The sequence below is a fragment of the Protobothrops mucrosquamatus genome, unplaced genomic scaffold (genome assembly GCF_001527695.2).
Source record: "Protobothrops mucrosquamatus isolate PMUCROS unplaced genomic scaffold, P.Mucros_1.0 scaffold393, whole genome shotgun sequence".
NCBI lineage: Eukaryota > Metazoa > Chordata > Lepidosauria > Squamata > Viperidae > Protobothrops > Protobothrops mucrosquamatus.
Window position 1 is genome coordinate 539,856 of NW_015386724.1, and position 24,686 is coordinate 564,541.

Here is a 24,686-nt window from a genome sequence, read left to right on the forward strand (position 1 = left end):
CAGCAGTATTAATACTTTTTTTTCTAATTTGGGTAATTATAACCGATACACAGAAAACTCAGAGCATAAATAGGGTCCCATGACTGTGAAGCTACTTAGCTCTTATATGGATGGATGATTGAAATTGAGTGAAATTGATTAGCAACCTTGATGCTTTCTTCATTAATTCAGGAGGAAAGTGATCCAAATTGATACAGGGAAACAGAGAATCAACCGTGTCCAATTCAACAGGTCTAATTATTTCTCACAATGAAAAAAATGCAGGAATGCCTTTGGTAGTGGATAAAGATGGATAAAATATGGAATTCTGCTCTCCTATTCTGTACTTCATTGAAAATACAATAATGAGTTAAAAAATAGGGAGCAGTGACAGATATGTAAGGAACTCAAGAAACATTACATGGATGGAAGATCAAATACTGAAAAAGAAAGTGCTGTCTTGGCCTTGATAACCGTAGGACGTGAAGCATGTCTATGTCTTTTATATCTCATCTATCACCATATCTTCAATAGGTCACTTGGCTTGTTTTCCAATATAAACAGATGGCAAAGAATTATCCATTGAACTTTGTCTTCAGAGCAGATTGTTGTTATTGTTGTTCAATCATTAAGTCATGTCTGACTCTTTGTGACCTACGGACCATTGCATTCCAGGTCCCCCCATCTCTTCCACTGTCTCCTGGAGTTAGCCCAAATTCATGTTTGTTGCATCACAAACTCTAACCATCTCGCTCTATACTATCTCTTTATCATTTTGTCTTCAATCTTTCCCAACATCAGGGTCTTTTCCAATGAATTCTCTCATCTCATTAGGTGACCAAAGTATTTGCACTTCAGCTTCACCATCTGTCTTTCAAAAGAATAGTCAGGGTTGATTTCCTTTAGGATTGGCTGAATTGATCTCCTTGTAGTCTAAGGCAGGGGTCCCCAACCCCCGGTCCATGGACCAGTACCAGGATATGGTATGCCAGCAACCGGTCGGCACAAACAAACTGAGGGAAGTTAGCCCAGAGAAGGAAATATTAAAAAGGCAGGAAAATATATTTTTCACCAAAAGGATTTTTAAAAGCATTTTTTGAAAAGCAGAAACCAAACCTGGCCCCAAATTTCTTTGCCCCAAGCAAGAGCCAGCCCTATACAAATGCAGATGTAAGACCATCAGGAAGGTTGGAGCCAGGGAGCTCAAGAAGACAAAGAAACTCTTAAGAGTCATTAGCCCAGCCCCAGGGAAGCAGGAGATGACTTTTGGGACATAATAGGGCTAAACCACAGATACTAAGGCCTAGAAAAGCACTCAGAGTCAGTTCAAAGTTCATGCCACAGGAAGAGGAAACTATTCCAAACAAAAAGCTAGAGGGGGTATAAAAAGCTACTGTCCATGTGCTCAGCCTTTCTTCTCTCCTCTGCTCTTTCCTGAAGAACCATCTTTCTGCTTCTGCAATAAACTGTAACCATCTTCCCAAAGCAGTCGCCATGTTGCTTATTTATTCCTGGCTTGGATGAACCAGGATGATGACTTTACTTCTGACAAAACAAAGCCCCATCTGTAGGATGCAGGCAGCACCCTCGGGTCCATGCAAAAAACTCTCTCCACGGAACCGGTCCCTGGTGCCCAAAAGGTTGGGGACCTCTAGTCTAAGGGAATCTCAAGAGTTTTCTCCAACACCACAATTTGAAAGCATCAATTCTTTGGCACTTGGCTTTCCTTAGCATCCAACTCTCACAGCCATACATAACTACTAGGGAAACCATAGGTTTCACTATACGGACCTTTCGTGGAAAGGTGATGTCTTTGCTTTTTAATATGCTGTCTAGGTTTACCATACTTTCCTCCTAAGTAGGAAGCATCTTTTAATTTCATGGCTGCAGTCACCATCCCCAGTGACCTTGAAGCCCAAGAAAATAAATCTGCCATTGCTTCCATTTCTTCCTCTTCTATTTGGCAGGAAGTGATGAGACCAGATGCCATGATCTTACCTTTTTTAATGCTGAGTTTCAAGCCAACTTTTGCACTTTCCTCTTTCACCCTCATCAAGAGGCTCTTTAGTTCCTCCTCACTTTCTGCCACTAGAGTGCTATTGTCTGCATACCTGGGGCTGTTAATATTTCTCCCAGAAAACTTAATTCTGGCTTGTGGTTCATCTAGCCTGGCATTTTGCATGATGTACTCTGCATATAAGTTAAATAAATAGAGTGACAATATACAACTTTGTGTTGTCTGGTTATGTGTCATTAAATCAATGCCAACTCTTAGCAATCAGATAGATTTTCTGTCTCACATGATCATTCAGGTACAACTACTTTATTCTCCTATATATTGTTAGTGAGATGGGATGGCTGTCATCTGAGTGAAAGGGTGGAGATAGGGACAAATGAAGCATTCAGGTAATTTTTTCACCAATGAGCACAGATGGGCTGTTTTCTGTGACCAGCAGACCTACAAACATATCCCCATGCTCATGTTCTAGAGTCCTGATATCAGAATAGAACTGAAAGTACATCTGTTTCAGGGCTGTTTTCAAGAGGGAAAGGGAGATGGTCTGGAAGGGGGCATTTTTATTTATTTATTTATTTATTAATTAAATTTATATACCGCCCTATCTCCCTTACGGGACTCAGGGCGGTGAACAGGCGATACTAAAAACCACGATAATAAATAAATAGTTTGTTTTAAAATCGAATTAAATAACAGGCCTGTTCTAAAAACACACCCATACAAAAAAACCCACTGAAACATAATCGAACTACGCCAGGCCGGCCGCACGGAATAGATGGGCCTTCAGGGCTCGGCGAAATTGTTTTTTTCAAGACAGAAAGAATTAACAGTGTTCCTCTGTGATCAAGCTATGTGAACGAATTCTTCTAGCCTTTGTTTAACAGGTACTTCAGACATTGACCTTCTCCAGGATCTCTCCCAGCAAGAAGCCAACTATCTCGGAGCTGTTCCAAAGATGCTTTTTCAGGAGACAACTGGACTTTCTTGTTTTTCATCGAAGAGAAAAGAAAAGCTGCCGTTTAAGGAATTCCTCCTCAGCCTGGGAGAGAACGTCTTTTTCTCTTCCTCGTTTTTGTAAACTCAGGTCAGAGGCCAACGCTGTTGCCCACGTTGTCTTTCGGGTTACTCGTCTCGCTAAATTTCATCCAAACATAGTGTTAGAAGTAAGTCTTCATCCTGGTTCATCCAAGCCGGGAATAAATAAGCAAACATGGCGACTGCTTTGGGAAGAAGGTTACAGTTTATTGCAGAAGACAGATGGTCCTTGCAAGAAGCAGCAGAGGAGAAGAAAGAGAGGGAGCACATGGGCAGAAGGTCTTTTTATACCCTCTAGCCCTGCTTGGAGTAGTTTCCTGTTCCTGTGGCATGAACTTTGAGGCTATTTCTGAGTGTTTTTCTAGGCCTTGATATCTGTGGTTTAATCCCATTATCATATCCTGCTTCCCAGGTGTTGGGGCTAATGACTCTTAAGAGCTTGGGTGGGGTATGCAGATTTTCTCTTTGTCTTCTTGATTGCTCTGGCTTCAACTTTCTGATGGTTCCACATCTGCATATGTATAAGACTAGCTACTGCTTTGGGCAAAGAGATGAGGCCAGGTTTGGTTTCTGCTTTTCAAAAAATGCTTTAAAAAAAAATCCTTTTGGTGAACAATATCTTTCTTTCTGCCTTTTTAATATTTCCTTCTCTGGGTTAACTTCCCACAGTAGGAAGCAGAGATGTCTTTTTCTCTTGCACGTTCTTTATCTTATCTTGGGACCCCAAATCCCACCGGCTCCTGTGCTCTCATGCCATCTACTGTATGAGTCAAATCGTGCACAGTAACGTTATCCAAACTGGCACACTCTTCAGGCATCCGGGGTTGGAACCCACCGCCGTGTCTCCCAAGCAGAGCCTTCCTCGTGGCCGAGCAGCTCTCGGTTGGCAGGTCTCCCCGCCTCATTCCCGCGAAGAGAGCGCGAAACATTGACGTTTCAGACGCCCCTTTTTCTACCTCTTCCTGACCCGGCCGCCGGGAACCGCAGGAGGGAGACTTTCGAGAGCGACGGGAGGTGCGGGCACTGCGCTTTCCCGACGGGTGACGTTTCACTTTCGATTTCCCGGCGGGTTTGGCTGGCTTCGCCGAGATTTCGGCTGGGGGCAGGCATAGCCGCGCGAGCCTCGGAGAAACGAAAGTCGAAAGGGACAACGCTTCCTCCCTCGGCTGCGCTCTGCTGGAGGAGAAAGGCGACGGGTCTTCTTCTTCGCGGAGAAAAAGTGTTGGTTCCAGAGCTTCTGCTGCTTCGGTGAGTCTTCAAGAGGCGGAGGACGGGACGGGGGGGCGGGAATAAGCTTCTCGCCATTCCCGGGGGACCGGTAGGACTCCTCAAATTTGGAGACAGCGGCAGCAGCTCTGGAAGGAGGCCCTTACTTGTCTTGAAGATGCTATCGGCTCTGTGTGTGTAGAGTTGGGGAAGGCGAGGGGGTTTCGAGAGCGCGCACTGACATGATTCGCCCATTGCATTTTTCTAAACGAAATCGGCTTACTAAATGAAATCGGCTCGTTCGGGGTTCAAGGGTTCTTGAGGAAGGACTCCCCAACCCACTCGACAGATTTCCCTGGGAAATTTCCGTGTTTTTTTTTTTCCCGGGGCTCCGGTTGATTGCGTTCAAGCGAAGGCTGTCGAATCGTCTGGTAGAGGAAAAAATAGGATAATTTCGATTCCCGCACCCCGTGGAACAGCGTTTCTCAATCCTGTATGGATGTCAACTCACAGCAGCCTAAGGGAGTCTGGGAATTGAAGTCCATATATCTAAAAGTTGCCAAGGTTGAAAAAAACGGGGCTGTAGAGCAGTGTTTCTCAACCTTGACAATTTTAAGGCATGTGGACTTCAACTCCCAGAATTCCACAGCCAGCAATGCTGGCTGTGGAATTCTGGGGGTTGAAGTCCACATGCCTTAAAATTGTCAAGGTTGAGAAACACTGCGGTAGAGGATTGGTCGATGCTGATTTCAATTCCATGTTTGTGAGACTGTTGAAGTGTTATTTTGCATCTTAGGAGCCCATGTTGCCTAGTTAATTTCCCTTTATAAATGGCACATAACTGTGTAACTGAAGTTTGCAGGGTTTTTTTTTTGTTTTTTTGTTTGCTTACACCAATTCTGGGAGTTGAAGTCCATGAGTCATAAAAGAGCCAAGGTTGCCTACCCCTGGCTTACACCCAAAATACAGTTCTGGTCAGAAACAAGCAGCTTAACCTACAGTATAGCAAATCTGATATCTGGATTTTGAAGAAGGCCTTCATTTTGGGTCTGGACAATGTGATGATATGGTAAATTGCAGATAGTAGCCAGGCATGATGGTGAATAATAGTGGCACATTAACAAACAGAATTTTACATGTTTGTTTTTTTTTACTGTTTATTGTATTGTGCACAGAGGGCCACTGTTGGTAGAGATGTTCGTGGACATCCCAGTTCTACTGTATGGTCCTCTGTCTAGCTTAGTTTGACATGGCAAATCAAAGTACAATTCTGTGCATGCTTTGGTATCATTTTTACTGAATTTATTGCAACCTGAATTTGAATGTCAAAATACAGATTTTCAGTATATGTCTTTAGCCTTCATAGAGTAGGAGTAGAGAAGAAAAACAATTTCCAGCAGCTTACATTGGATAGTGATGTAAAGAGTTATTTTGAAAGCTGTATCTACATAAAGATAGAAAGTTTGACATATTAATACAATTAAAATATATTCAAATAATAATAATATATGAATCCAAGGAGTGGATCTATAAGATATTAAGTTCTAAAATGATAAAATGGGAGTGAAGAACTTGTGACCTACTCCCAACATCCCTTATCATTAGATATGGCAATTGGAATCATGCAACAGTTGGAAGGTCACAGGGTCTCCATCCCTTAGAACAGTGGTCCTCAACCTTTCTGGCTCTGTGGACCGGCAGCGACAGTAGCAGTGGTGGTGGCCGGGAGAGGGGAGAGGGGATGGTTCCACACAAGTGGCAGGTGCTCACTGTCACATGCGAAGCTCCATTTGCACAAGCAGCGTGTGTGCACACCGGCAGCTTGTATAAATGGAGCTTTGTGCGCAAGTGCGCGTGCCCGCCGCTTGCACAAGTGGAGTTTTGTCTGCTTGCCTGCTGCTTGTGCGGCCCAGTTCCTAATGGGCCGCAGGCCCGGGATTGGGGACCCTTGTCTTAGAGTAGCAAAATAAGGAGGGAAGAAGAGTGGCAAAATGTATTGTGGCCACAATTTGCCCACTGATAGTCCTTTTTAGGATTAGCTGTGCCCTTTTAGGGAAAAATAATGAAGACAGTATTATAAACGATTGGATAAAGTCACTCAGATGTGATCTGAATTGAACTCTGGCCTGGTAGGTCCTAAGGAGTTGACTATAATTGGATCTTGTTCTGTACCTGGGGAAAGTTTGAGCCTGTGGATCTTGCGGAAGTGGACTGGATTTTCCGGACTTTCAGTATGGCCACTTATAGATTGGCTCCTTGTCCATCCTGATTGATTAAAGCTGCCCAGAAGCTGAAGTGTGACTGGGCCAATTAATCTTTGCTTGAATGGATGGTTCCACTTAGATAGAAGGAGACAGTATGCTCCTTCTCTTCAGGAAGCCATAACTAAATCTAGAAGTGTTAGAGCATTTCTGACCAGTCTGCAACCTTGGAGGAGGACCCCAGATGAAGTAGATCAGGGGTAGTCAACCTTGGCTCTTTTGTGACTCGTGGACTTCAACTCCCAGAATTCCTGAGCCAGCTAAGCTGGCTCAGGAATTCTGGGAATTGAAGTCCACGAGTCATAAAAGAGCCAAGGTTGACTACCCCTGAAGTAGATTATCTCTTCAGTTAGGCTTTAGGCCCCAGTATTGTATGGACAAGGCTGCCGTGCTGCACTTAGCTGACAGGCTCAAAAAGTGAAACTCTCTCAGAATTTAAGAAACATCTTTAATGCTAGTCATAGTAAAACATGTTCCTGAAAACTGTGGTAATGAATCGCAAGGCAGCCTTATAATAAACCAATTAAGATAGAATCTCTTTAAAATATTTCTTTTTCCTGGCCCCCATATCTGGACTGTGCTGTTTCTTCTCATACCAACTAAATTACCCTCCCTGTTTCTCAGTCTCTCATTGATTGCTCTTGTGGATAACCTCTGGGAGGGCCAGAATATGGGTCGTGGAGATGATCTGGTCCTGCATTATTACCTTGGCAATCTTTGATACCGCTGGTCATGGAACCCTTCTGGCCTGCGTTTGGAAATGGGGAAAATACAGTATATCAGTGGTTTTCCTTTCTTTGGGGAAGGTTCCAATTGGTCTTGGTAATAGGGAAAGAGATTAAGTTACATTTTCTTGTGAGGTTCTTGAGATTTCAATGAACATAATAAAAGCCATGCTGTGCTGGATCGGATCCCTTGCTCATCTAGTCCAGTAGTCTGTTTTCACAGTGGCCATCTGCACAAGAAATTCCATAGTCTTCTTGAAGACGGCCTTCAGAGACAATCACACTGCAATCAATTGATTGCCATAACTTCCATGAATTGGTTCAACACTTTTTGAAGCCAACTAAGTTTGTAGCCAGTTCTCCCTAAACTTCTACGTGATGCTATTGGGCAGGCTCATCTACCAGTATGAGTTCAGGTATCAATATTTGATATTTAGTTGTATTATCTCAATACTTGGCTGTTGAGAATCTGTTTCTAGATCAGGAGGCTTTAGGTGTCTGGATTGGGAAGAACAGGCTCAGATTTAACTCTAGTTAAACCGAGTGACTGTAAATTTGTGGGTCCACTATTTACTGTATTGGGAAGCCTTATTCATTATTTAATTTAATTTAATTTAATAATTTAATTTATATACCGCCCTTCTCCCGTAGGACTCAGGGCGGTGCACAGCATATTAAAACAGACAAACAAAATACATCAAAGAACAAAAAANGGGGCACCCACAGAGAAGGCCCTCCCCCTGGGGGTCGCCAGCCTACACTGCTTGGCCGACGGCACCCTGAGGAGGCCCGCTCTGTGGGAGCGTACCGGTCTATGGGAGGGAATCTGTGGCAGAAGGCGGTCTCGGAGGTAGCCAGGTCCAATGCCATGGAGTGCTTTAAAGGTGGTAACTAACACCTTAAAGCGCACCCTGAAGACCACTGGTAACCAGTGCAGCTCGCGCAGCAGCGGTGTCACTCACATCTTAGTTATCTACTGCAACATAATATACATGGGATTACTCTTAAAGAGTATTCAGAATCTGCAACTGGCACAGAATATGGCTGTGCAGGTGATTATGAAAAGATTTAGAAATATTAAAAATATTAGTCCATTGCTATGTTTAGGAAGTTGCTAGTAAATATTCATATTGTGATTTTTTCTTCTTCTAGGTTATAACATGCCTGACAACCATCTTGACCCACATAGATGCATGGCAAAACTTAATGAACATTGTCAGAAGAGCCTTTTAAAATTGGAGTACAAAGACATTGCTGTCACAGGCCCACCTCATGATCGTGTGTAAGTTGATGAAGATTATCCAAAGGTCATAAAAGACCTCTCTCCCTATATGTATGCTGTGGAGCAGGATGTTTTTCATAATAGTAAAAACTGTCCATCTCCCTGACTGTTTATCCCCAACCACTGCTTAATAGCCCCACTATGTAAAACATTTCTGAATTCTTACTTCTCATTAGACTGCTCCAAATTTTCTTCTCTGTACTTTTGTTCTACTTCCCAAATCATATTCCTATTTTGGATAAGAGATGATCCATGTTCTATATAGCTTTATTTATTGTCTACTGATACCGGTTTCTAAATTCCCAAAAAATATTCATCAGCATATAGATCAGTGGTTCTTAAACTGAAGGGGCTAACTAAGGGGATAATTTAGGTATATCCTGGTATAATAGAGCACGCTGGTTTTTTTATGTGGGAATAATGGCATTATTGAGACTGGAAAAAAGGAGTAATTGTGTCAGTTTAGGAACCACTGTTACAGATGTTGTATACCCTGTCCTTGTTTGCTGGCTGCAGCATGTTCCATCAACTTTGCCATTAAGCTAAATGGTTACTAAGTGAACTGTGTGACACACACACACACACACGCGCGCGCGCGCACACACACACACACACAGAGAGATAGAGAGAGATAGAGAGAGAGATTATGAAGATTACTGGTTGCTGCTGTCTGATTCAGATTAAAGTTATCTTATACAGTGTCCTTGGTCGGACTTGGTTTTTCCCCTTCCTTTTTTGCATCCTCACACAACAGAGCGTGCTTAAAAAGCTATCTCTTCCTGAACTGCTTTCTCCACAGAGCAGGGTATCCCTAAAAAGTGCTGACCATAACTTAAGGAGCTCAATTCTATGACTTTAATGAGTTGATAAGAATTCTCTGGCAGGCTGGTCTCTCCTACCTGAAACTGACCAGATCTTAATCAGTTTCATACTGAAGGCTTTTGATCCTCAATGCAGGTGTTAGTCAGATTTGATCCTCAATGCAGGTGTTAGTCAGAAAGTGATTTTTTAAATTATTATTGCTCTCTGTTTGCAAACGGTTGCTAACTGTAGTGGTCACTAAACGAAAAGTGGTTCTATCACTAGTCTTTGTGCCCAGCATTTAGCTAGAAGTATGGTTTCAAGATAGAGACAGGAATGGAAATGTAGTTCAGAGAAAATAGTCTAGTTCTCCTATCAGAATCCCCTACTGGAATTTGGGGAATCTGAGATTTTATTAAAACAACTCCTCCCCTCTGGGTGATTTTAGGAAAAAAAGGAAATAAATGATGGTTGTGTCTTCCAAGACACAACCTGTTGTTAACTTTTGTTAACTTTTTCTGATGATGGAGAAAATAGGAGTCATAGTTGTACAATGGAGTGTATTTTGCAGACGATGCATCTCTCCTCCCTCTTCACAATGTTTTATAAATTACTTTCTTCACTGTAGATTTACTGTAGCAGTTGTAATTGACAAGGTCCAATATAGTCCTGGCACTGGTAAATCCAAGAAAGAAGCAAAATGTCTGGCAGCTGTATCAGCCTGGAGGACCATACAGAACCAAAACAAGGTAAGAGTGCCTACACACGAAGATCTAGACAGCAGGTTCAAGCAACCAGCTTCATATTTTCACTAAGAAAGGCAATATCTTGATTTTGGATAGTTAATGTTTCCTGTCAGTAGAGTGAAGGATCACCTTGTACTTTAATCCAGAGATCCCCAACCTTTTGGTCACCAGGGACCGGTTCCGTGGAGAGAGTTTTTTTCCACGGACTGGAGGATTTGTGTGCTGCCTGCATCCCATGGATGGGGCTTTGCTTGTTTGTGCAGACCGGTTGCTGGTATGCTGCGGCCTGTTACTGGTCCACGGACCAGGGGTTGGGGACCCCTGCTTTAATCTGCCCTCTGCATACATTTCTGTTTGTCATGGAAAAGGAAGCAAACAGCATTGCTATGGCAGGGTCTGCATTTAACAATTAGCTTTTCCAAAACTTGTCTGTGCATAAACCATTCAGTAAAATGTTTCTCTTAAATAGTAATCCCTTCTTTTAAAAAGAAAAGGTATGTCAGTATCATCATGTCACATGATGTTCCCACATTAAAAACAATAGCAACAACAAAAACATTATTAGTTCATTTACCTAACAACCCAGAGTTGCTGGAGTCAGGCAGCATATACATTTAATAAAATATTATTATGGTTCCTCACACATTCAGCCAGATGTTCAGACTGGATTTGGCATTTTTGTCTACCTATCGAGTCTTTTCCAAGGACCAGGGATAGGCAGATAATGATGCTTGATGGTGTTACAGATATCATCACAGGATGTAAGCCAGGGGTTCCCAACCAGGGTGCTCGCACCCCCTGGGGGTACGAGACAATATTCCAGGGGGTGCGAAAACTTGGGTTTAGAAGTTTAAAAATTATAGTGTATATGCATAATTAATTATTTTGAACTTTTGTAAGGGGTGCGAGAATATATCAGAAGCGTTCTAGGGGTGCAGGGTATAGAAAAGGTTGGGAGCCGCTGATGTAAGCTGTTCAAAGGAAAGCTGCCTTTTGCAGTTGATGGTGAATTTGTCAATGGTGTTCAAGTGGTGCTCCAGTTGTTTTGGGATTGCACCCAAGGTACCTGTTACTATTGCTACTACCTTTGCTTGCTTTTGCCACAGTCACTCTATTTCTATTTGCAGGTCTTTGTATTTTGTTATCTTCTCCAGTTCTTTTTCTTCTGTTCTGCTGTCCCCAGGCACTGCCATGTCCACTATCCAGACTTTTTTTTGTCTGTCTTATCAAAAGTTGCTAAGTCTGGGGTGTTATGTGGTGCCTGTCTGTTTGAATTCTAAACTCCCAAAGCAATTTAGCTTCTTCCTTTTCTATGACTTTCTCTATTTTATGGTCCCACCAGTTCTCACTTACAGGCAAATGATATTTCTTGTAGATCTTCAAATGCAACATTGTTCCTACTTTGTCATGTCATTGCTTGTAGTCGGTCAGTGTGATCTTCTTGCAGTATATAATATAATAATAAAACGTTATTATTGTTATAATTATGGTTGTTTGCACACTCAGCCAGATGTTTAGACTAGACCTGGGATAGGCCGATGTATTATTTATACATTTGTGTGATCAAGGGGGAAAATAAGGCAGAAATCCTTTCTTCATGTCAGCCTCATTAAGTAGACCAGACCAGGAAATAAGTCCACGGGAAGGCTAAAACTACATGTATTAAAATTGCCTATAATAATGGAATATTGCAAGACTAATTATGCTGAACCTCCTCTCTCCCCCTTATTCTCCAGTGAACAATGGGGGCATCTGCCTGAGACCCTCTCAAATGTTATTCAATTTTTGTAAACTTAATATTTCAACCCATTTTGCTTTGTTAACATTTCTTGCACACATCTATCAAGGTCTTCTTCTTCACACTCTATATTCCATTATGTTTTCAAATCTAGTCCAAATTCTCATATTATTGCATACATTGGGTTTGAGGGCTATAGATCTTCAAACTGAAATTGATTAGGATAAGCTGACTATTTTGTAGAAATCTGTGCAGCTCGTAAAAAAAAAATACAAGCTTTAATTTAAACAAACTTTGTTATATATTTATATGGTGAGCTTTCTTAATATGTTCTTGTCTATCATAGCCATAAAGAGTAATATGAATTATTTTTCTTTTACTGTTGAGGTTTAGGTCAAGTTTGGAGAATGGCAACAGACAAAGTGGGTAGGGTTTGTCTAGGTTTGGGAGAGGATTAGAAATTTTGCTTTTAAAATACTGTTTAAACTTATTTGAGGAATTAATCTAGTTTTAATGTTTCTCACTTCAATCTGAAAGGCAACTACCAGTTCTCAAAGCTTTAGAACAGGTCTCCATGAGGGTTCAAGGCCATGAGTTGACTACCTCTGCCGTAAAGTCAAATTAGTCATTCCTCAGGCAGCCTTTGGTTAGGACAGGAATGTCCTTTCAGTGATTAACTCCAGGTAGCTGATTCTAAGGAGTGGTACCTATAGGGGAAGGAGTGTTAACCTTTATGCCATATTTCCCGTGTAAACCCTGCCCTTCTTTGAACAGTATGAGGTTTTCAACTTCTGCTAGGTACAGTACTACTTCAGGGGCACATGACCTTATGTGGAAAATAGTAAAAACACAACTCTCTCTTGCTTTTCTCTGTAAAGCAAGATTTCTCAAGGTTGCACAAAAACATTTTCAAATTCCTTCAGACTAACAGATTTATTATGGCAGAAGCTAAAGCTAACTTGATCAAAATTCCATTTCCCCCTTAGGCCTATGGAATATGCATGGAATTATCTCTTCCCCCCCCCCCCCCCCCCCCCCCCCCCNCCCCCCCCCCCCCGGCCAAAGCTTTCTACAGCTTGAGTGATTCTTCAACCCACATACATTTTACATAGTCATGTGGGGTCACAAAGTAGATCTGCCCTTCTTTTCTCATTTTTTCCCCTTGGGTATATATTTGTGACCCATTGTACTTTTTGCTAAATCAGAACAATGCTTTTGCCAAAAATACTGCAATTTATGTTATTATCTCTCTTTGCATGAGATAATAAATTAAGAGCAAGTTATCTGTTCATTGAACAGGAATTCCAAAAACAACCTTACTCTCCTCAAGCAGATTAACTTGTGCTTATTTTTTGTAGGGAGAGCTGGATTCATGTGAACAGCATAAGGAGCCAAAGTTATCCCTTGTTGCAAGTGTACCTGAATTCTCATCCTCAGATTCAATTAACTATGTTTCCATGCTTAATGAATATGCATCAAAGAACAAAGTACGTGTTCAGTATAACTTGATATCTAAAACTGGAATGGACCATAAACCAATGTGAGTTACTGATAATATTTTATCTTGGGGAGTAGGATTGCATTTTTAAAAAAAGAAATTCTCTTGAGATGCGTAGGTGTTATTGAATTGTATTCATAGGAGACAGGTTCACACATTGAGACATATTTTTATTTGACAATGATTTCTTGAATAATGGTAGGATATATGCACTATCCTTAATCATAAACCATGGTTTATAAATCACAGTAGCTGTATTTACAATATCACTCTAAACCCAAATTAAACCTTTTGGCACAGAGAATGTGTGAACCATCAGATGACATTGCTGCAAACAAACAAGTACAAGTTTAGGCTGCAGCAACAGGAATATAGTTTCAAAATCATGGTAAATAATAGTTTTGCTTTGTTGGTTTTTCCCCACCTTAAGTATTTTATCCAGTTCTGAGCATCATGCTTTAACAATTTAGAAAAATTAAAATGGGCTTGGAGAAGAGCTAGAAACTAACATCCCACAAGATAGAATGAAGAAAATGACAATGTTTAAGAAGGTAAAGCTGAGGGTGTATGATAGAGCTCTTGAATATCTGAAATAATGTCACACAGAAGGACAAGACTGTTGACTGTCGTTCAAGTGTGCAGCACAGAAAATACTGCTTTATGGAAAGCAGATTCTGTAATCATAGCCATCTGAAAGATGAGTTAATTACCCAGAGAAATGGTGGGCTCCCTTGCACTGGACCATCAGGGAAGCTTGAATTGGATTCTTCCATTGAACAGAGGCTTGGACTGGATGGATAAATGGCCTCTTACAAGTCTGTAGTCCTATCAAAATGTACAAACATATTTAGCCTATGCTTGCTTTTTGGCATCTATAGTATAGCCATTAAGTGAAATCATAGTGATGATTGGGCTGTGGATGTATACAGTGAAGAAAAACAAAGTATAGACCCAGTATGCTGATTTCTGAGAGGGCATGTCTATCCAGGTTAGTAATTTAACACCTTGGTCTTCTAGCTACTAGCTTTAGTAATCAAATCTATCATAAATAATATATTGTTATTTGTATTCTAACTCTGCATATTTTAATAAGCCTTGTTTAGGCTTAGAAGATAAGCAGAATCATACCATCATAGAACGTAAAAGTTGGAAGAGATCTAGTCCAATTCCTGCCTGATATGGGTATCCACTAGTATAGCATCCTTAATAGAGGATCATCCAGACTCTGTTTAAACATTGCCCTTGAAAATTTTTTTACTGTCTCCTGAAACAATCTGTTCTGTGGAAGGAAACTTTTTCTTGATGTCCAACTGAAATGGAATAAATGGATTTTTTTCCCTTTGGAACAATTTTGCCCTGTCTTATCTTACAGCCGATGCAGTCTAGCCAACACAGAATAAAAAGGAACAGTGTTTTAAAGTTCTGGTTTTAAGGTTGATATATGTGGTACTTAAAAGTTTGTGAACCTTTTTGAATTTTCAATATTTATGCATAAACATGAGCTAAAAGTAAACTGTTCTCCACAAAAGTCTAAAAAAGCGAACCCAATTAAACAAATGAGTCGAAAACATTACACTTGTTCATTTATTTACTTAGGAAATATATACTGCTATATAGCTATGTATAAATAAATTGTGTATTTTTAAAGGTTGGTTACTCAATCTTTAGTTACATAAACTCAAAAGTAAATCTGACTGCCTTGAACCAGGCTTATTTTCAGATATATGTATAAAAACTGCAGCTTTTTTGTTCAGTCCTGTGCTTTTATATCAGAAATAGGCCCATTTTATTTACTGACAATTACCTATAGATAGATAGGAATTGGTCAGCAGCCATCTTTTACAATACTGAACATCATTTTTTTCTCCTTTTATAACTTCTAGCTTTTCTTACGAGTGTCAGATTGGTGATGAAGTATTTGATGCTGGAAAAGGAAATAAAGTTCAAATAGCCAAACTTGAAGCAGCCAAATTAGCATATGAAAAGTTGAATAGCTCATCAGCTTTCAGGGTATGTAAACCAAAATATACCATATAGTCTCTGTCATGTTTTGGATAAATGACATCAGGTTGCTCTCTAAGTTTTGTTTTCCAGTTCTATGAAATGGAATTGTTAACAAGCTGCATTATGGTACGTCTTTTGATATACAGAAAGCAAACTTTTTGAAAGGTTTGAGTGTATAAATATTATTTTCATTATAAAAGGTGATAGAGGAGTTGTGTAGAACAACTTGTATCTAAGCCAACGCTCCTCAACCTTTGCGGCTTGGCGGCCTGGCTGGGAGGGGGTAAGGGAAACTGGGCTGTGTGACTGTCGGGCTGGTGCACACATGCATGCGTGCACAGGTCGACTTGAGCTGTGCGCATGTGCGCCAGCCTACTGCTTGCGTGATTCAAGCTGTGTGCCCACACCAGCCCACTGCTCATGTAGCCTGGTTACAAGTAGGCCATAGCCCGGTAGTGGGATGTGGCCCAGAGGTTGTGGACCCCTAATCTAAGCAACCTATTGTTGCATTCATTGTAATTTCTCTAGAATAGAGTTTGTCTGACCATAGTTACTCATGCCTAAATAACATCTGGATAGATCATTAACATGAGTTGTTGGGAAACTATATACTGTACAGTTCTTATTCAAATATTCATAATGATTTACCAGATGTTTCACTTATTCTGATTCACAATCATGAGATCAGAGCATTATTTTGAATACTGTGATTCTGTGTCTATTTGGAATTCAGTCTCATTTTTTTTTTATTGTGCTAGCTCTTAAATAAATGTGAATAGTTTTACAACCTGATACAGCTTCATTATGAGGGTGGGTGGAATACAGTTTTCCATTGTTTCCTATTAAGTCCTTATTTTTTTTCCCTCTTGGATGTTCCAAAGTGCAAACCTGCTTATTAACAGTTATTTACATAGTAATAGTTGTGATCTTGTAATTTCTTCTTTTCTTGGTACATCACACGGCATGTTACTATAGATAGTTCTCTACTTACAACCGTAGTTGAGCACAGAATTATGGTCATAAGTTGTTGCAATCATAAGTCGAAGCATCGGGTCATTTTTTGACACTTTTTGTGGTGGTTGTTAAGTGAATGTCCAATTATCAAGCAAATCCATTTACCTAATGGGTGGGTTTTTTTTGCTGGAAACTGGAAACCTGGCAAAAACTAAAATAATCAAAGGCAAACCTGGCAAAAATAATCCTCCCACTTGGAATATTGCAGTGCGCTCTACATGAGTCTAATCTTAAAGAGCATTCAGAAGTTACAATTGGTCCAGCACTGACTGCTGCTTTGCTTCTGGGTTCAATTCAAGGTTTTGTTATTACTTTTGAAGCCCTTTATGGCATGGGTCATAAGTATATCAGCTGAACCCTCTTTCCCCAATGGGATTGGCCTGTCCCACTTGTGCTGGCAGAAAGGGCCTACTGTGGATCCCATCAGCCAAAGAATTTCAGCTGGTGGGATCCAAGAGAAGAGCCTTTTCTGCCATGACTCCTACCCTGTGGAACATCTTGGGATAGGAGGTAAGATCCACCCTCTTTCTTTTGGCCTTTAAGAAAGTCCTTAAAATTTGGCTATGCCAGCTGGCATGGAGTCCTAAAGCAAAAGCTGCTGACTGGAGGTGGTTGATAGACTAACAGAGAAGACAACCCACTTCTCTTCTCCAAACCCTTGTTTTTTAGTTTGTTTTAATTTTTGTAATTTTAATCCATTTTATATTTATAATTATTTTATGTTGTTTTATCGGTGTAAGCTGATCAGAGTTGCCTGAACTGCTAGATGGGTTGCAAATAAATTTGATAGATAGATAGATAGGTGGGTGGGTGGGTGGGTGGGTGGGTGGATGGATGGATGGATGGATGGATGGATGGATGGATGGATGGATGGATGGATAGATAGATAGATAGATAGATAGATAGATAGATAGATAGATAGATAGATAGATAGATAGATAGATAGATAGATAGATAGATAGATAGATAGATAGATAGATAGATAGATAAACATGGATGAGAATTGTACGTGTGACCTTGGGACACTGCAAATAGCCATAAACATGAGCCAGATGCCAGCATTCAAAATGCGATTCCCTGATCATGGGTGTGTGCATATGCGGTCAAATTGGGTTGTAAGTAGCTTTTGGGGGAGCCTCTCATTATTTCAAATGGTTGTTAAGCAACCAGTCATAAGCCAAGGATTACCTGTATAATTTTAAAACTCCCAGGTATAAAATGAATAATTTTTCATGCTTTTTCTTACATTATCTTTTGCTGAATAAATCTTTTGTTTTGGAATTACTATTTTTCTAGGCAAAAGAACGTGCTAACTCTATCAGTGATTCTTCAGATACGACATTTAGTAGTAGTCAAGGTCTATCAAGTGAAGCATCTCGGAGGTAAGATTATACTGAATTACTTTTTTAAAAATACTATTAAATTGATATAAAGAACATAACATCACACAGAGAATACCAATTAGGAGAGGTAGGGTAATTAGTATGAAAGGCCTTTCCATAATTTTATTCTGATTGTGGAATTTCTATGTAGCTCCTTTTATGTCTTTCAAGTTAATAGGCCGGATATTTTTACCTGAATTGCTTACTGACATAGTCTCTGTCTGGATTATATCTTTACCTTTTCCTACACACCTGGGGTGGTGATGATGCGTGTTCAAAAGGGGTAGAACTTATTGCAATAATGCTGCTTTCATCATTTTTGCTCCTTTTGAGTTAGAGTTTAAAGGAATCTCGACAATATCTTCTTCCCCTTCTAGCTGTTCTGGTTTTTTTTTTAATTTTTACATAAATATAAATGCAGTACATACCTAGATACTAGTTAGGTCCTAATAGAAATATTCTCAAAAGTGCTTCTGAACCATTAAAGTAGATTTATAGTAATTATAGACAAGACAAAAATAGAATAAAAGTCTAGCAGCAAAACAAGGTCATTTTCTCAAGGTGTTGAATTTTGCTTCAGTGGAAACTTCTTCAGGCATTTTTTCTGTCTTTGCTTATCCAGAAGGCCAGTTTGTTCACTATTACTTTCTTCTATAATAAAAAAATTGTACAAATGGAATCTATCACTGCCTATTCCCCAGTGATTTGAAGGCACAAAAATAATAAATGAATGAGTGAGCGAGCGAGCGAGCAAGTGAATGAGTGATCTGGAACAGCCTACTATATAATCTGCATTTTAATTTGGATAGGTCATAAGCTGTGTAGAATTGTTCAACTAAATTTTCAAGAAACATGAATCAAACAAATCTTGGTTTTTTTTATTTTGTGCACACTTTAGTTGTAAAGATTTAGCTTGAGAACAAATGTCACTGAATTGTTTGCTTGTGTTTCAGCAAAGTGTAGATGTAGAAAAGCATGTATGTGGCAAACTTAATGGCACTAAAATGCAATCATGATAATCTGTGAAGATTGTTTTAGTTTTACATAGATAGTGCTTCAGTCATATTGTAATTATGCTGTGTTTTTTTTTAATTCTGTAGCAGTACAGATTTGGATTCAGAACTGATGAAGATATCTGACATATTTTCTGACGATTCCATTCAGCTAAATGAATCTTCATCATCTCAGAAACCTGTAAACAGAATTTTAAAATATTTTTCAATTTATTCTTTTACTGCTTTTAAAATAAATGGGAAAAAATAAATGGGAAAAAATAAACATACATTGTCCCAAGAAAAGGAAAAAATATATAGAAAGAGCTTTAAAAAATGAAAAGATATAACAAAGGAAAAAGAAAAGATATCATTTTAGCAATAGTTACAGTTCTATATATCGTTATCTAATTTAATTATTATTTAAGTAAATATTAGTTCTAATGCATTTATATAACTATCATTTTAACCTATTGTATTTTGTTTAAATGAATGTCATATTTCATTATATTTGTTTATACAAGTCTATATCTATAGGCTCTCCATTTATAGGTGACAAATTAATTAGTTCCTCAGTCTATTGCTTTTTGCTAAAAAAAACTAACAAATGTATGTAGGAAATATACTAGAGTAGTAATGGGAGACTTTAACTACCCTGATATCAACTGGAAGACAAACTCTGCAGCAAGTGGGAGATCAAACAGATTCCTAACCAACCTAGCTGACAACTTTGTCATCCAAAAGGTAGAGGAGGGAATTAGAGAAAAAGCTATATTAGACTTAATTCTTACTAATAGAGAAGAAGTCATAGAGGGAGTTGAAAATGCCAGAACCTTGGATGAGAGTGACCATGTCATATTGAAATTCAATATAATGCAAACACAAGAAATAAAACATAATGTAGCCAGTATCTTAATCTTTAAAAGAGCTGATTTTAACAAACTCAGAGAGGGCCTAAGAAAAATTCTATGGATAAAAATCCTAAAAGGGGAAAACAACTCAAGAAGAAACTCTGAAAAATATGATCATAAAAGCCCAGTCCAACACAATACCACTGAAAAAGGAAAACAAGAAATCCAAGAAGAAACCAGCATGGTTGCACAAAGATCTCTCTGATAAACTGAAAAACAAAAAGGACAAGTACAAAAAATGAAAAGAGGGACACATCACTAAGGCAGAATATCAACATATAGCCTGAATCTGCAAAGATGAAGTCAGGAAAGCTAAGGCTCAGAATGAACAAAAACTTGAAACAAAAGTCAAAGATTTTAAAAAAAGTTTCTTTCAACATATAAATAACAAGAAAAAGGCCAAGGAAACAGTAGATCCACTTAAGAGAGAAAATGGCAAGGAAATAACAGGCAGTAAAGAGAAAGCAGAGCTGCTTAACTCATTCTAGGGCACTTCACTATCAAACTCAGCTGGCCACACAGAACGGACGAAAGGGAAGCAGCTAAAAGTAACTGGAAGTACAGTTGGGAAGTTAAATTCTTGCCCACATTGATGAGTTCTAGGAAGAAAATGTAGAAAATCTTGGAAGTGTCTTATCATTCTCATCTTTCTGTATTGGAGATTGAGGCACTCAGACTAGGAGGAGCTACCTTTAAATTAGCCAAAGTATTGATTGGTTACTTTAAACATAGCCAATCAGATTCTGATTCAAGTTCCTGATTCAGAAAGGGGAAACTGCTTGTAGAGCTCCTTGTTTTAACCTTCCCAGTGATCTTTCCTTCCATTGTAACTTTGATCAAACCTTTAAACTTCAGCATTTAGCTCCAAGATAGAATAACTGTATAATACTTGTTTCTTTACCTCCATTTTGCTCTAGGTCAGTCCATCCAATCACACTATGAAACCTAAAAGGTATGTTTCGTCGTTTGAAAATGGAATTATTAGCTATATAATAAACATATTAAATCAGTGGTATTTATATACAGTTGTGTATACCATTTATGTATGTCAATATATTTCATTTCAAGTTTTTTTTTTTCAAAGAAAAGAAACACCTCTGGCTGCAAGATTTTCAAATCTGGGTAGAAGAAAAAGTAAATTCACTGTAAGCAACAGGTAACAAACTACTTCAATTCTTGGAATAAGAATTATCTTATTTAATTTGATATTGGATTAATAGGAAATCTAATAATTAGATATAGATTGATATCTGGTTCAGATTTATTTGAAAAGCTTATTTGTCACATAGCCACAGCAATTGAATAAGAGGAACTGGATCCATGTGGTAAGAAAATGAGTGACAAACTATCTCTTGCTTTGTAATGCACAAGATAGTTTTTGTGTGATTTTTAAAAATACATTTGCAATTTTCTTTCTTGACTCCTTACTTAAAACATTTGCTTATTGTTTTCATGCATGTTTTGTTCGAATATTGTTGGGGATACTGATCACAGAAACCTTTATAACTTGGCTTCTTGATTTGTTTGGGATGAGGAAACTATTTTAGTTTTTGAGGTATTTGGGAAATAAAGAGGTTGGTTATTTCTTCTTTTAGAATTGCCCAAGGATTTAATACAACTAACTATGGTATCCTGCATTATTTTCCTATGGTAGCTTTGTTTTACATACCTACTGATTCTCAAGTAGTCTTAGACAGTGATGTTAGAGGATTGCTGTTCCTTCCATAAATCTTTGATTTGCAAGACACCCTCATGTTATTCTATGGTTAGGCACGCTTGATAGAGGGGATCATGCAAAGACTTATGCTGTCACAGTTTGGATGCTATGTACCTATCAAAGCTGAAATCACTCTTTATAGTCAGAAATTTGAGAAAGAGACTTATATCAAATCAATCTTTCTTTATTGCAGGGGTGTCAAACTCAATTTCATTGAGGGCCGTATCAGCATTGCGGTTGCCCTCGGGGGGCCGGGTAGGTGTAGCCAGGGTGGGTGTGGCCTACTGGGTGGGCATGGCCAGCTCTACATCGTTCCCGTCAAGGGTGTCTGTTGGGGCCTGGGCAGGAATGGGACAGATCTGAGGGTCTCTGGCAGAAGGGGGTGGGACTGGGGCAAGCGCCAAGGCATGGTCCATTTCTTCATTCCTCACAAAGGGTGACACCTCCCCAGCATGCACCCAGGGGGCAGGGCCAACGTGGCAGGGGCCGGTCCCTTGCTGTTTCCAGACGGCCTTGTGGAGCTAAGACTGAATGTGTTTCAGCATAGATGGCCACCACAAAATTGTACATTGGGTCCCGGCCGGCCTGGGCCAGGGCCAAGGCAGCGGGGGCCGTTCCCTCACTGTTTCCAGGATGGCTTCGCGGGCCACATGAAACCACTTCACGGGCCGCATCTGGCCCCCGGGCCTTGTGTTTGACATGTCTGCTTTATTGCAATATAGTTGCTTGATTTCATTGCATGTGTGCAAACACACAGTCTCCAACTTCCATTATTAAGATGGCCAGGCAAAACATAAAATGATAAGAAGATGTGACAAACAATAAACAACAGCTCAATTAAGGAACCAGCACTGACAGGGCAAGCCACAAGCACTGACAGGGCAAGCCACAAGCACTGACAGGGCAAGCCACAAGCACATAAAATGAGAACAAACCCCACTCCCTGCTAGCACTGATGATGTTACCTAGTTTGGTAATGAAACATCTGTAAGAAAACAACCAAACTCAAAAAGCACCAAGGACCCACAAATGTGAGGTACCCGGTCAACAAAAGAAGATATTCCAGATACTCTTTTTTACACTTCTTGTTTTATACAATAAAATCTTTTTGTCTTCAAACATTCATTTTGAACTCACAAATATCTGAACGACAGTAGATGTCTGGCTGTTTTCAATCTTCAAATCTTCAAATGGAAGTGATAAGATATCTGCTCATCAGAATCTCATCCAGACAAATACTTTTTGATAATCAACTGTCCAACATCCCTCATTTTGTGCATTCATGTCTAATTGGTAGCTAAAAATTTATCTTCTTTAACAAATATAGTCTTTAATTATGGCACAGCTTTAGATAAATACCAGGTGATGTTATCCTGCTCTTTTCTTTTCCACAAACTTTGGGAGATAATTATTTTTTGGGTGGGTCAGCAGTGGAATAGTTGAATGAATAAGAATTATAATTAATTCTTCCCATTTCCTCAAATTTCTGATGTCCAAAGGAGGCAAATTTTTTGCTGACCTTTCCACTTCACAGGTGAAATATCAAGAGATGAGAATCAAATATTTTGAAGGGGAAATGCTTATCATGCTGCCTCTTTTTATTTCCTAATTTGCACCAACTGCAGATGGTAGAAATACTAAAACTTTTAAATGTTTTTCTATATGTATATATTATTAGTTTTTATAGGATTAGGAATAATGTGGGGTCGAGATTGGGGTTGGGATTTGGGTTAGGATTAGGATTGGGGTTAGGGTTAGGGTTTTTTAAAATAACATTCTCAATATTTAGCAAACAGCATAATGTCTGGGTTCATGTATTTAAAAAAAACCAAAGAGTAGTAGTTAATTATCATAAACTATGTTAATTAATTGCTTGATGGTCTTCTTCTTGCTGATATATATTCAAAGTTACATATCACATTCCTTTCTCTCTAACTAGTTTTTCTAGCCATTGATAAAAATTATTCCATGTTCTAAAATACAGAGTCTTCTTTCTCTTTTATCTTTAAAGTCAATCTATCCGTTTCTGCACACTCTAAAATTTTTTTAATTAATTATTCTTCAGTTGGTAAATTTTCATTTTTCCAATGTTGGGCAAATACAATTCTTGCTACAGTTAGTACGTGTAGAATTAAATATATACAGTCTTTCTCATAATTTGCTCCTATTATTCCTAACAAAAATAATTCCCATAAGCACTCCCCCCCCCATACACAATCATATTAATTTTTCACAGGTCATTCTTAACCTAATCAGGCAACTTCAAGAGCTCATTTAAAGAAGAGAAAAGGTCAGGTCTCCCTTCAGAGCCATAGGTGGAGCAGCTGAAGGTGTGATTCGGCACCCATGCTTCAAGACAAAATTTCATTTATTTGTAATTAGAAATAAATATTTAACAATATATAATTACATATTGTTTTTGTAATCACTATGCTTTAATTATGTTCAATTTGTAACAATGAAAATACATCCTGCATATCAGATATTTACATTACAATTCATAACAGTAGCAAAATTACAGTTATGAAGTAGCAACGAAAATAATTTTATGTTTGGGGGTCACCACAACATGAGGAACTGTATTAAAGGGTCGTGGCATTAGGAAGGTTGAGAACCACTGCTTTAAGCCATAATAAAATAGTTGCTTGGTAGTATAACATCCAGTCCAGCAGTCCAAATCCTCCACTTTCTTTTTAATGCTAATAGTGTTATTTCAGAGGTGTTCTGGAAAACAGACATGATAGCAGCCCCCAAATTTTGCTTTTGCTCCAGTGATATTTTTAATGCGGCCTCCATAGTAGTTTTGAATTCAGTTAAGCTATAGCGAACAGAAGATCTGCAAATATATTCTATACCAAATAGACTTGCTGTTTCCCTTAAGTCTTAAGATAAATTCAGAGCTGCTCTCTGATTTGGAACTGCTTGACAATGGACAGCATACATTTAATCTGGTTAGGCTATTTCCATAGCTGTACCAGTTCAAGAAACCATCCATCATTGTGCATAGGATGATGATCCCATACTTACATCTTCAGGAGTAGACACCACTGAATTCACAATAGACTTACTGGGTTACTTAACTGCAGATGGAACTACCACAATATCGATAGATTAGATTCCCTTTCAAAAGCATCCAGAAGATACAAATAATTTTGTCTGGCATATTTTTTTAAAATGCTGACATTGTTCTAAAAGGATATAGCCAAAGGCATGGCAATTTGAAAGAGTTTTGTTGTTGTCATCCCTGCATGCCTGTTTAGGCACAGCCTTTTCGCCTACAATCCCACCGGAAATGTTTCTTGCACCTGCATGGAGAAACATTTTGAAGTGGTCATGATGAGCTGTTTTAATGCTTCAAAGAAGGGATTTTGCTCAACC

At 39.1% G+C, this 24,686-nt stretch overlaps 1 protein-coding gene across 1 annotated transcript in view; it reads left to right on the forward strand.

Annotated features, from left to right (window-relative positions):
- Positions 1-4,113: 4,113 nt before the first annotated feature.
- The window catches only part of EIF2AK2 (eukaryotic translation initiation factor 2 alpha kinase 2), a 29,506-nt gene continuing 8,933 nt past the window's right edge, over positions 4,114-24,686 (forward strand). The window contains exons 1-9 of the mRNA XM_015815988.2: positions 4,114-4,279; positions 8,376-8,505; positions 9,935-10,055; positions 13,149-13,330; positions 15,172-15,298; positions 17,603-17,688; positions 18,789-18,882; positions 20,509-20,543; positions 20,676-20,747. Of these exons, the coding sequence (XP_015671474.1) occupies positions 8,384-8,505; positions 9,935-10,055; positions 13,149-13,330; positions 15,172-15,298; positions 17,603-17,688; positions 18,789-18,882; positions 20,509-20,543; positions 20,676-20,747 (839 nt within the window). The 5' untranslated portion in view covers positions 4,114-4,279; positions 8,376-8,383. The remainder of the gene's footprint in view (positions 4,280-8,375; positions 8,506-9,934; positions 10,056-13,148; positions 13,331-15,171; positions 15,299-17,602; positions 17,689-18,788; positions 18,883-20,508; positions 20,544-20,675; positions 20,748-24,686) is intronic.